Source organism: Athene noctua, chromosome 1 (assembly GCF_965140245.1).
Source record: "Athene noctua chromosome 1, bAthNoc1.hap1.1, whole genome shotgun sequence".
NCBI lineage: Eukaryota > Metazoa > Chordata > Aves > Strigiformes > Strigidae > Athene > Athene noctua.
In genome coordinates, this window is record NC_134037.1 from 93,261,827 (window position 1) to 93,273,960 (window position 12,134).

Consider the following 12,134-nt stretch of genomic DNA (forward strand, 5'->3'; position numbering starts at 1 on the left):
AACCACTCTTGCAAAACAAAGCTTACTTTTATAATGCTTTAACAAGAATTAAGTAACATTAATACTTCATGCAAGCTAAAATAAGGAAGAAAATTATGATACCTCAAATGGAAGGAAGAGGCAACTTTTTATAAATTTTGATGGTAAAACTTTCAGCCTTCAGTGTATGGTATTCCTAGCTATGGTGTAGCATGGTGTGTTCTTGGGGTTTTAAATGTGTGGGTTTTTTTTTTAATTTTAATTTCAGTTGCTACGATGGACTGTATTGTAGGTTGACAGCATTGTGCTACAGCATGACTGGATATGTGACAATATTAAAGGTAACACTTTGCAATGTTATAGTCTTAACAGAAAATAGACAGGCACTTGAACGGCAGCATCTGTGTCCAGTCAAAGAAGATAACACTGTTAAACTTAAATAAATACATGTAACTTCTAATAGGATTCTATAGTATCCACTTCTGTAGTATTTTGACCCCTGTTGTGGCTTGCTTATACATGACATGGGAAGAATTCAGTAGAGACTCTCCTATGTCTAGGTACAGGAATGGATGGATGTCTTTATACATAGGCATCAAATGAGACCTGCAGAAAAAGCAGGTTGTGTAGGAGGGATTGCAATGACTCTTCAGAAAAATGAAATTGATATGTAAGCTGTATGGAAGGCAGTGACTTCAGCTTTATCTCAGGCTGAGGTCTTCCTTGGAGATACTTTTTATCAGACTGTGTTGAATTCTGAGTCAGACCTCCCATGTCCCTGAAGCCTCCCTTTGATCTGCTGGTGGGAAACCTAAAGACAACATGGAAAGTACAGTGTTCTCTCTTAATCTGCGGAAAGGATTTTTGCTGAATATAATGAGACTGTGTAAGCACTGTATTAGAAAAATTTGACTTGGAGATAGTCTGAGGAGTTTCTGTTGTATGTAGGAGTCATAGAATGTCTCTGTTAATGAATGCACTTTTTCTCAAGCTGATCCAAGTTAACAAGAGCATCTGTGTAAGACAAAACCCCATTGTCTGTTCTAACCACAAATCCATTGGCTACAGCAGTTACTAAGCATCCTTGAATAACATGACTAAAGAATCAGGCATTGCTCTGGAGATAGGGGCTGGCTCAGGCTCCACATGTTGGAAAACAATACAATAATCATCTGACTTCTCACTCAGCTGAAACTCTTCAGTCTCACCACTGTGGGGAAGTGCTGCTCAGCAGTCCTCTGTGATACAGGGCCCATTCTTTATTCTCAGAGGACAGTTATTTACCCTGCAGAAATGTGGCTCTTTGAGGGATGGTTGTTACAGATCCCATAACTTTCCCATTTTTCCACTTTTGCAGACCGAACTTATTACAGACTCTTAGTTGAGAAGAAAGTGAGGGAGGATTACAGCATCCCTCTCTTTATGCCTTCGTTTGAGCAAAGGACAGTGTAGTCCTAGTAGCCACTGTTACTAGGTTAGTAACTGATACTACTCTGAGGAATGCAGTCTTTCTAGTGTGATCTACACTAGCTACACCTTCTTGAAGACTTCCTATTAGTAGGTTTGTTGCTTGAAGGTGTGCCATTACTTGCTAGGCAGTGGAACTCTGCAGCCCAAGGCCCCCAAGCAGTGCACAGTTTCACTGTGCATGACTAAGAGCTGCACGATTTGCTATTGCTGGGTAGCATGTGGAAGAGTGAAGGCCAATTTATTAGTAAATAAATGTTTCCTACTGCTGATGGTGGCTAAATACAATGTTTTTTGCGAGGGAGAGGAGGGAATTTCTGTTGAAAGATGCCGAGGTCTTGTGCAGTGAGAAGCTGAGGTCTTAGGAGGAATCTAACAGTACAAGTAAGGAACTGGGATTGGTGGTAAGAGAGTCGGGGAGGTTGAAAGAATCATCTTGTTTAACAGGAAGGGGAAATAATTTTGCTGTTAAAGGAAGCCATGTGGTTATGGAATATTTGTCAGAGATGTTTAATAGTGCAGGCAAAGAGAAAGTGGATGAGGGAAGTAACATGGTGCTGGGAAACAGACCTTCTGATGAGATGGGAAACAGGCTGAAAAAGGGGAAGGGGAGCAGTGCTCGGCTCTATGGGTAGAGAGGGGTATGGTGGGGAAGGGAACAGGTTTTCTGGGAACAGGAGGGTAAGTCAGCTGGGTTTAGGTTCTACTTAACATACTTGGTGTGAAATAGTTATAAGAAATGGAGAGACTTTTGAATGCACTGCTGTTTCTCTGACTAGTCTGGAAAGCTCTGTGTGCTAACAGAGTCGAGCTCTAACTCATGATTTTGAGGAGGACTTTTTCCTATTCCTCCCTGTTTTCTGAGCTGTCCATGACAGTCACCTTGCTATGTCAAAAATGAAGTGATTTAATCCCTGTAGTCTTTATTTGTTAGGTGTTTTTTAAGCTGACAAGACCATGAGAATGCTAAATGGATGGAAAATCAGGTGCTTAATTGGAAGCTAGTAAGTTTCCCAAACTATATTTTGGGAACTTGGAGTACAGGTGAATTTAGTATTTTACCAGTCTAATTTATTCATCCTTGCATCATTCTGTCTCTTCTAATTATTTTTTTTCCTAAACCAGGATGATACCCCTTTCATCTCAGACACTGATGATGAATCTTCATCATGGCCAAACACAGGAATATGTGATCAAACCCAAATACTATCCAGTAAAAAAAGTGATTTCAGGAGAACAGTCCACCGAGGGCTCATTACCACTAAGACTGGGCCAGGATCAACTTGCCTCACCTTTTCAATGTGAGTACAACTGCAAAAAGCATATTCCCTTCTTTACCCTGCCAAAGGTGCCTCCTCCCTTTTAAGATCTTGAAAATGTATTTTGTTAACCTGAATTGCAGTAACACTTCAAGACAGAAAAAGGTTAAGATAATTAAACATGAGATAATTCTTAGATTTGCAAATGCTCCAATGTTCTGCATCCTGTTGAGAGGCAAAACAGATTTTCTGGATGAAGAAAAAAATTGAACCTAATTCACTGCTGGAATCTCATAATGGTATTTCTAGATGATAGTTTTTCCTTCAGATAAAAGGTGCTTTGTGAACACTTGCTAGAGCAGGCATAACTGTCAGTGTAGTCAGCAAAAGATGACAGTTCCCTTTACTTCAGTATGATGGATACCCTTCTTGGAAAGCTGGAGTCCAGGATTGTGGTCTCATTGGTGACTATTTTTCTCTATATTTAATTTATTATGTGTTTATGAACTTCTGCACAGTATGGAGGCTGCATGAGAATATCTGCTTCATATTTATAAAAAAAGGATTGTGTAGGTGCCCAGCTTGTGGCCTTGGCTCATGCCCCATTGTGTGGGGAGCTTGAGGACAAGTTTTGGCTTAAAAGATGAAGAGCTTGATGAATTATGGGTTAGGTATTACAGAGCGTCTGCTGGCTTGATTTGGAGAAAAGTTCCTGCCGTTAAATAATGGACTGATTAACATGGAGACCTAAGGTACTTGCAGTCTCCTGACAGACAAATGTGTTCTGCTGAGGATTTAGGGAAGAGCCTTTCCATATAAATCTGTAAATATGGTTTCTTTGGTTTCTTTCTCTAAGTATCTTTGCATTTGCATCATTGTGGGACTGGATGTGTTACACTCAAGGGTGCTGAGAGAGTTGGCAGATGTGCTCGCCAAGCTGCTGTCCATGATTTATCTGAAATCATGGCTAACTGGGGAGGTCCCATTGGACTGGATGGTGGCAAATGTGACGCCCATCTGCAAGAAAGGCAGAAAGGACGATCCAGGAAACTATAGACCTGTCAGTCTGACCTTGGTGCCAGGAAGGTCGTGGAGCAGGTCATCTCAGCTGCCATTAAAAGTCATATAATGGACAACCAGGGGATCAGACCTAGTCACCATGGGTTTATGAAAGGCAGGTCCTGCCTGACAAACCTGATCTCCTTCTATTACAAGGCGACCTGCTTATTGGATGAGGGAAAGGCTGTGGATGTTGTCTACCTTGACTTTAGTAAGGCCTTTGACACCGTTTTCCACAGCATTCTCCTGGCAAAACTGGCTGCTTGAGGCTTGGATAGGCACACACTTTGCTGGGTAAAAAACTGGCTGGATGGCTGGGCCCAAAGAGTTGTGTGAATGGAGTTAAATCCGGTTGGTGGCTGGTCACAAGTGGTTTCCCCCAGGGCTCAGTTTTGGGGCCACTCCTGTTTAACATCTTTATTGATGATCTGGACAAGGGGATCAAGCACACCCTCAGTAAGTTTTCAGATGACACCAAGTTGGGTGGGAGTGTTGATCAGCTCGAGGGTAGGGAGGCTCTGCAGAGAGATCTGGACAGGCTGGAGCGGTGGGCTGAGGCCAACTGGAGGAGTTTCCATAAGGCCAAATGCCGGGGGCTGCCCTTGGGCCACAACAACCCCCAGCAGCGCTACAGGCTTGGGGAGGAGTGGCTGGAGAGCTGCCAGTCAGAGAGGGACCTGGGGGTGTGATTGACAGCCGGCTGAACAGGAGCCAGCAGTGTGCCCAGGTGGCCAAGAAGGCCAATGGCATCCTGGCTTGTGTCAGCAATAGCGTGGCCAGCAGGGACAGGGAGGGATCTTACCCCTGTACTAGCTGTACTCACCAGTGGATGAGGCCGCACCTCAATTCCTGTGTCCAGTTTTGGACCCCTCACTACAAAAAGGACATTGAATGACTCGAGCGTGTCCAGAGACGGGCAACGAAGCTGGTGAAGGGCCTGGAACTCAACGTTATACGAGGAGCAGCTGAGGGAACTGGGGTTGCTTAGTCTGGAGAAGAGGAGGCTGAGGGGAGACCTCATCGCCCTCTACAGCTCCCTGAAAGGAGGTTGCAGAGAGCTGGGGATGAGTCTCTTTAACCAAGTAGTAAGCAATAGGACAAGAGGGAATCGCCTCAAGTTGTGCCGGGGAAAGTTTGGACTAGATATTAAGAAGCATTTCTTTACTGAACGGGTTGTTGGGCATTGGAATGGGCTGCCCAGGGAGATGGTGGAGTCCCCATCCCTGGAGGTGTTTAAGAGTAGAGTCGACTTAGTGCTGAGGGATATGGTGTAGTTGGGAACTGTTAATGTTGGGTTGATGGTTGGAGTGGATGATCTTCAAGATCCTTTCCAACCTAGATGATTCTGTGATTTCTGCATTGCATATCTTTATGGTCTGTCCATTTATACTTAAAGACAACCCCCTGCTTTCTCTTCCTCAAGTGTAAGATCATTGATGGCTAATTAGGATCTTGGCCATAATTGAAAGAACAGTGGGCAGCTGGAGGTCTTTTGATCAGCATTTTCAGGGGTGAAGTATCCTGCTTGCAAAGCACTACATCCCCTTCTTGAAGCTTCAAAAAGATATTTAATCACATGGTCAATATCAACCAATAGTCCCTTTTGCAGATAAGATACCATTGTTTTTCTTCCAGTCAGCTGTAATTTTCCTCCAAGGAAGATAATAGTAGCCACCAGGATTGGACTGTGTCCCTCTCTTCTGCCTCTTGCTAGCCAAAGAATATACAAATCTCAGGTTGTATAGTTCTCCCAGTACTTGGAGTGACTGTTGTTGGTTGGATTCTGGCCAAAAAAATCTTTACGTTTGTCCCCTTCTTTCAGGCTGTTTGAGTCAGTCTACCTTAGATACACTCAATGTTGCGTACAAGTACCAAGCTGCCACTAAACAAATGGGTTATATCGTAGCATAAGGAGACAACTCCATGCAGCTCTGTGACAAAGGAGACAGTGCTTCTGGCTCTTTCTACCTTATTGAAGCTTCTCTGATAATTACGGTACTCTGAAGGACATGACTAGGAGCAGGAAAACCAGGAGCTGAAGACAGAGTATTTGTTATCAAATTCTAAGCAGCCCCTCCGTGAGCAGTGTGTTAGTTAAACATTCTACCCTTACTGGAAAGACTGTGATTCCTAAAGCACCCAAAGGACAGATAGTTAAAAGTGGTTTTGTGGCCTGATAAAATCAGCCATGACTTAAGTGTAGTCTCAGAGATAAAATGCAAGACTAAGTCTAAGGGTATTTGTGTGGTTCTGAAATTTCTGATACTGGGCTTTCGAGCAGCCTAAGAAAGGCCACTTTACCTTCTGCCTCCATGTCCTGATTTCAACCAGAATGGAGTTAATTTTCCTTGGAGTATTTCATACCATGTGATGTCATGCCCGGGTGGGGGCGTGGCTCTCCCTCGGGCTCTGCGTTCGGTAAGCCACTGTTGCATTTTACCCGTTTTCTTTTTGAACTCACTATTGTTACTCTTGTTCTCTTGTTATATTTAGTAAATACTTTCTTTTTATTCAACCCACAAATTCTCTTCTTTTGTCCCTCCCCTATCTTACCAGAGGCGGGAGGGGGAGGTGAATGGCTGGCCACTTGGCATCTGGTTGCTGGCTGAGTTCAAACCTCCACAGTTTTTGGCACGCAACGTGGGACATGAAGGCTTTTCTTTTTGTCTGAGATAACAAAAAAAAAAGGGTAAAATGTGGATTGTTTGGCTCCTTAAGATCTTATCACCTCACATGCAATACATGTTTCCCATGCTGTTGCTCACCTTCCATGAGAGTTGGGTTAACTATGTGATGCTAATCTATGATAGCATGCGGTCATCAGTCCTGGGGCTATTTACAGCTGTGTTTGAGAAATTTGGGGGGTTCAGATATCTGTGGAATGTTGATCTAAATATGGTTACCGTGCTGTTAGGAGCTAGTGTGTTTCTCCAATGTGGTTCAGGTTTTGTTTATGCTACTATTTGAGATGACCCAAATAACAGAGACTGCAGCCATTGCAAGCCCAGGGACAGGCACTGCAGCTGAACCAGAGGACCAACCCGCAACAGTGTCAGTTGCTCCCATATAGAAGAAGAAATACACAAGAAAATCCCCTCGCAGTGTACAGGGTGATGATGAACCAGGCCCATCACAAGAACAGGGGGAGGCAGAGCCAGTGACAGTCACCCAATCCTTGTCCTTGAGTGTTTTGCGAGACATAAGAAAAGATCAGAGCTGCCAGCCAGCTGAGCAACTTGCTACCTGGTTGCTGCGGTGCTGGGATAGCGGGGCCGATGGCATGGAACTAGAGGGCAGGGAGGTGAGGCAGCTGGGATCCCTGTCTAAGGAAGGGGGCATTGACAAAGCCATTGGAAAGGAGATACAAAATCTTAGTCTCCGGAAGTTACTTCTGTCAAGTATGAGGGAGAGTAATCCCTTCAAGGATGACTTGACATGTCGACCAGGTGGAGCACTATGGAAAGAGGCATTCAATGCTTGAGGGAGCTAGCTGTGCAGGAGGTAGTTTGCTATGACCCAGATAATGCGCAGCTACCCGCTGATCCAGATGAAGTCCGATGCACCCAGCTCATGTGGAGGACTTTTGTACGGGGCACACCCTCATCATATGCCAGTGCATTAGCAGTAGTGGACTGGACAGATGAAGAGAGACCAACAGTGAATGAACTGGTTCACCGACTACGACAATATGAAGAAAGTGTCTCTTCCCCCATCATCGTGGCTGTGAAACAGTTATCTCAAGATGTACAGTAACTTAGGGAGAACATGTCCTACTCCCCACCTGCACGGACCAGAATCTCGGCTATTAGGTGCAATCATTTCTCTCCTCAAGAGAACCGGTACACAATATGGGAGAAGCTGTGGCATTGCCTGCATGACCAGGGAGAAGACATGAACAAATGGGATGGAAAACCTACCTACCTCCTAGAAAAGTGGGTATGTGAGCTGGAAGGAAGAACAAGTACAGAACATTGTCTTTTCAGGAGAAATGCTGCTCCGGTTTCCAGTAATCAAGATGAGGCTGAAACCCGTGCGCACCACACTAACCCATTTGTCGTTAGCGAGTATTATGACCAACATTAGAGGGGCCCTGCCTCCAGCCAGGTAGAAGACAGGGACAACCGAGATTACTGGACTGTGTGGATTTGATGGCCTGGCACATCTGACCCCCAGCACTATAAGACTCTAGTGGACACTGGTGCTCAAGGCACCCTAATGCCATCAAATTTTAAAGAAGCAGAACCTGTTTTTATTTCAGGAGTGACAGAGGGCTCTCAACAGCTGACTGTATTGGAGGCTGAGGTGAGTCTAAGTGAAAAAGAGTGGGAAAAACACCCCATTGTGACTGGCCCAGATGCTCCATGTGTTCTTGGCATAGATTATCTCAAAAGAGGGTATTTTAAGGACCCAAAAGGGTATTGGTGGGCTTTTGGTATAGCTGCCTTGGAAACAGAAGGAATTAAACAGCTGTCTGTGTTACCTGGTCTATCAGAAGATCCTTCTGTTGTGATTACTGAGGGTTGAAGAACAACAGGTGCCAACTGCCACTATGACTGTGCACCGACGGCAATACTGCACCAATCGAGACACTGTAATCCCTATCCATAAACTGATCCATCCGCTAGAGAGCCAATCATCAACAAGACACACTCCCCTTTTAACAACCCCATATGGCCAGTGCAAAAGTTTAATGAGAGTGGAGATTGACAGTGGACTATCGTGGTCTGAAGTCACACAACCGCTGAGTGCTGCCTTGCCAGACATGTTGGAACTGCAGTATGAACTAGTCGAAGGTGGTCAAGTGGTATGCCACAGTTGATATTGCCAGTGCATTTTTCTCCATCCCTCTGGCAGCAGAATGCAGGCCACAGTTTGCTTTTACCTGGAGGGGTTCCAATACACCTGGAATCGGCTGCCCTAGGGGTGGAAACACACTCCCACCATTTGCCATGGACTGATCCATGCTGCACTGGAACAAGGTGAAGCCCCAGAACATTTACAATAAGTTGATTACATCATTATATGGGGTAATACAGCAGAAGAATTTTTTGAGAAAGGGGAGAAAATAATCCAAATCCTTCTGAGAGCTGGTTTTGCCATAAAGCATAGTGAAGTCAAGGGACCTACATAAGAGATGCAGTTTTTTAGGAGTAAAGCGGCAAGATGGACGTCGTCAGATTCCAGTGGATGTGATTAATAAAATAACAGCTATGTACCCACCGACTAACAGAAAGGAAACGCAAGCTTTCTTGGGTGTTGTGGGTTTCTGGAGACTGCACATTCCAAATTACAGTCAGATTGTAAGACCTCTCTGTCAAGTGACTTGAAAAAAGAATGATTTTGTATGGTGCCCGGAGCAGCCACAAGCTTTTGAACAAATTAAGTAGAAAATATTTCATGCAGTAGCCCTTGGGCCAGTTCAGACAGGGTGAGATGTTAAAAATGGTCTCTACACTGCAGCCAGGAAGAATTGTCCTACCTGGAAGTCTCTGGCAGAGAGCATCAGGGGACACTAGGTGTTGACATCTGGGGTTTTGGAGTTGGGGATACAGAGGATCCAAAGACAGCTACACTCCAACTGAAAAGGAGATACTGGCAGCATATGAAGGGGTTTGAGCTGCTTCAGAGGTGATTGGGACTGAAGCACAGCTCCTCCTGGCTCCCTGATTGCCAGTGCTGGGTTGGATGTTCAAAGGGAGTGTCCCCTCTACACACCATGCAGCTGATGCCATGTGGAGTAAATGGGTCACATAAATCACACAACAGGCTCAAATAGGGAGCCCCAGCTGTCCAGGAATATTGGAAGTGATCACAAATTGTCCAGAAAGCAAAGATTTTGGAGTGGCACCAGAGGAAGAGGTAATGTGTTCTGAAGAGGCCCCACCATATACTGAGCTACTGTATAACGAGAAGGGATATGCCCTGTTTACCGATGGGTCCTGTCGCATTGTGGGAAAACATCAAAGGTGGAAAGCACATGGAGCCCCACACGAAGCTGCTGAAAGAGAAGATGGAGTCAGTTCGCAGAGGTGAAAGCCATCCAGCTGTCCTTGGATATTACTGAGCGAGAAAAGTGGCCGGTGCTCTACCTCTATACTGACTCATGGATGGTGGCAAATGCGCTGTGGGGGTGGTTACAGCAGTGGAAACGGAGCAACTGGCAGCACAGAGGCAAACCTCTCTGGGCTGCTGAATTATGGCAAGATATTGATGCTCGAGTAGAGAATCTGGTTGTGAAAGTACACCATGTAGACGCTCCTGTACCCAAGAGCTGGGCCACTGAAGAACATCAGAACAACCAACAGGTGGATCAGGCTGCCAAGATTAAGATGTCTCAAGTAGATCTGGACTGACAACATAAGGGTGAACAATTTCTGGCTTGCTGGGCCTATGACTCATCAGGCCATCAGGGAAGAGATGCAACATATAGATGGGCTTGTGACTGAGGGGTGGACTTAACCATGGATGTTACTGCACAGGGAATCCATGAATGTGAGATTAAGCAAGCCAAATGGTTAAAACCCATTTGGTATGGAGGATGATGGTCAACGTATAAATATGGGGAGGCCTGACTGATTATATCACACTTCCACAAACTTGGCAAGGCAAACACTGTGCTTACAACGTGGAAGCAGCCACTGGTTGGTTGGAAACTCATGCCGTGTCCCTTGCCACTGCCCAGAACACCATTTTAGGCCTTGAGGAAAAAGTCTTATGGCGGCATGGCACGCCAGAAAGAATTGAGTCAGATAATGGGACACGTTTCTGAAACAACCTCATAAATGCCTGGGCCAAAGAACATGGCATTGAGTGGATATATCACATTCCCTACCATGTACCAGCCTCTGGGAAAATTGAGCGATACAATGGGTTGCTGAAAACTACACTGAGAGCAATGGGTCGTGGAACGTTCAAACACTGGGACATGCATTTAGGAAAAGCCACCTGGTTAGTCAGTACCAGAGGATCTGCCAAGCAAGCGGGCCCAGCTCAATCAAACTTCCTACATACCATGGATGGGGATAAAGCCCCCATAGTGCACATTAGGAATACATTGGGGTAGGCCATCTGGGTTACTCCTGCATTGGGTAAAGGTAAGCCCATGCGTGGGATTACTTTTGCCCAAGGACCTGGGTGCACTTTGTGGGTGATGCAGAAGAATGTAGAGGTCCAATGTCTGCCTCAGATTTGATTTTTAGGTGAGAATAGCCAATGAACCAGACTATCAAATAACCCTGTTATTGCATTTAGTGCCTTGCAACATCCTCATGCCACATCCAAAGCCTCCTGCTCCACCAACTTAGCCAACTCCGCCTTATTCCTCAGCCTTATAGACAGTCATAACAGATGGAACACAAAGTTATGGACCAAATGAACTCAGCAAACATTGTGGAAGGATGGGCCGTAGACTAAGGGAATTATATCTGTGAGACCTTGGGGGGGGGGGGGGGGAAGAAAAAAAGTGGATGGTGATTCCTTAAGATGTATTTGGAAACCTGAGCATGACATCAGTGGTATAGAATAAGGGGTGGAGACTGTCCTGGTTTCAACCAGGATGGAGTTAATTTTCATTGGAGTATTTCGTACCATGTGATGTCATGCCCAGGTGGGGGGTGTGGCTCTCCCTCGGGCTCGCTCTGCTTGAGGACACGCCGGACACGCCGTCTGCTCATCAGGCAGTATTGTTGCTGTGGGGGGCAGTTGCTGCATTCAGTAAGCCACTGTTGCATTTTACCCATTTTCTTTTTGGACTCACTATTGTTACTGTTGTTCTCTTGTTGTATTTAGTAAATTTATTTTTTTTATTCAACCCACGGATTCTCTTATTTTGTCCCTCCCCTATCTTACCAGAGGGGGGAGGGGAGGTGAATGGCCCGCCACGTGGCGTCTGGCTGCCAGCTGAGTTCAAACCACCACACTCCACTTTTACATTTGCGTGGTGGGAGTTGCTGATTGCAACTTCTGATGAAGCAGTTTAGATATCTGCTAGTACAAAGTGCAGCTTGAGCAGCATGTTATTAGAGTGTAAGATTGTATATCCCTAGCCTGAACAGGAGACCTAGAACATTGCCAGCTATATCTATTTAGGGCGGCTTCTCATTTCTAGAGGTGCTGGAATAGACTCCAAGGATAAAAGACTATTTGTTGCCATAAAAATTGAGTGTTAAACTTCAACTGTCAGTATTTTAATATTAAGGATGTTTGAATTAATTACAGTAACGTAAGATTAGGATGTGAAATTTCATGTCAGGTGTTCTGTGATAACCACCAATATGCAGTTCCTAGCCCTGTCCTGAAATGAGGGATGAGCTCCAGCGAATTATCTCATGCTTATGGTAGGGCTGATGTTCATTTTCTAGTTAATATCAG

General features: G+C 45.1%; 1 protein-coding gene across 5 annotated transcripts in view; it reads left to right on the plus strand.

The window, feature by feature from the left end:
* The window catches only part of LTBP1 (latent transforming growth factor beta binding protein 1), a 226,182-nt gene that overhangs the window by 58,820 nt on the left and 155,228 nt on the right, over window positions 1-12,134 (plus strand). For all 5 annotated transcript variants that reach the window (XM_074896941.1, XM_074896937.1, XM_074896939.1 and 2 more), the window contains one exon: window positions 2,572-2,747. In XM_074896941.1, the coding sequence (XP_074753042.1) occupies window positions 2,572-2,747 (176 nt within the window). The remainder of the gene's footprint in view (window positions 1-2,571; window positions 2,748-12,134) is intronic.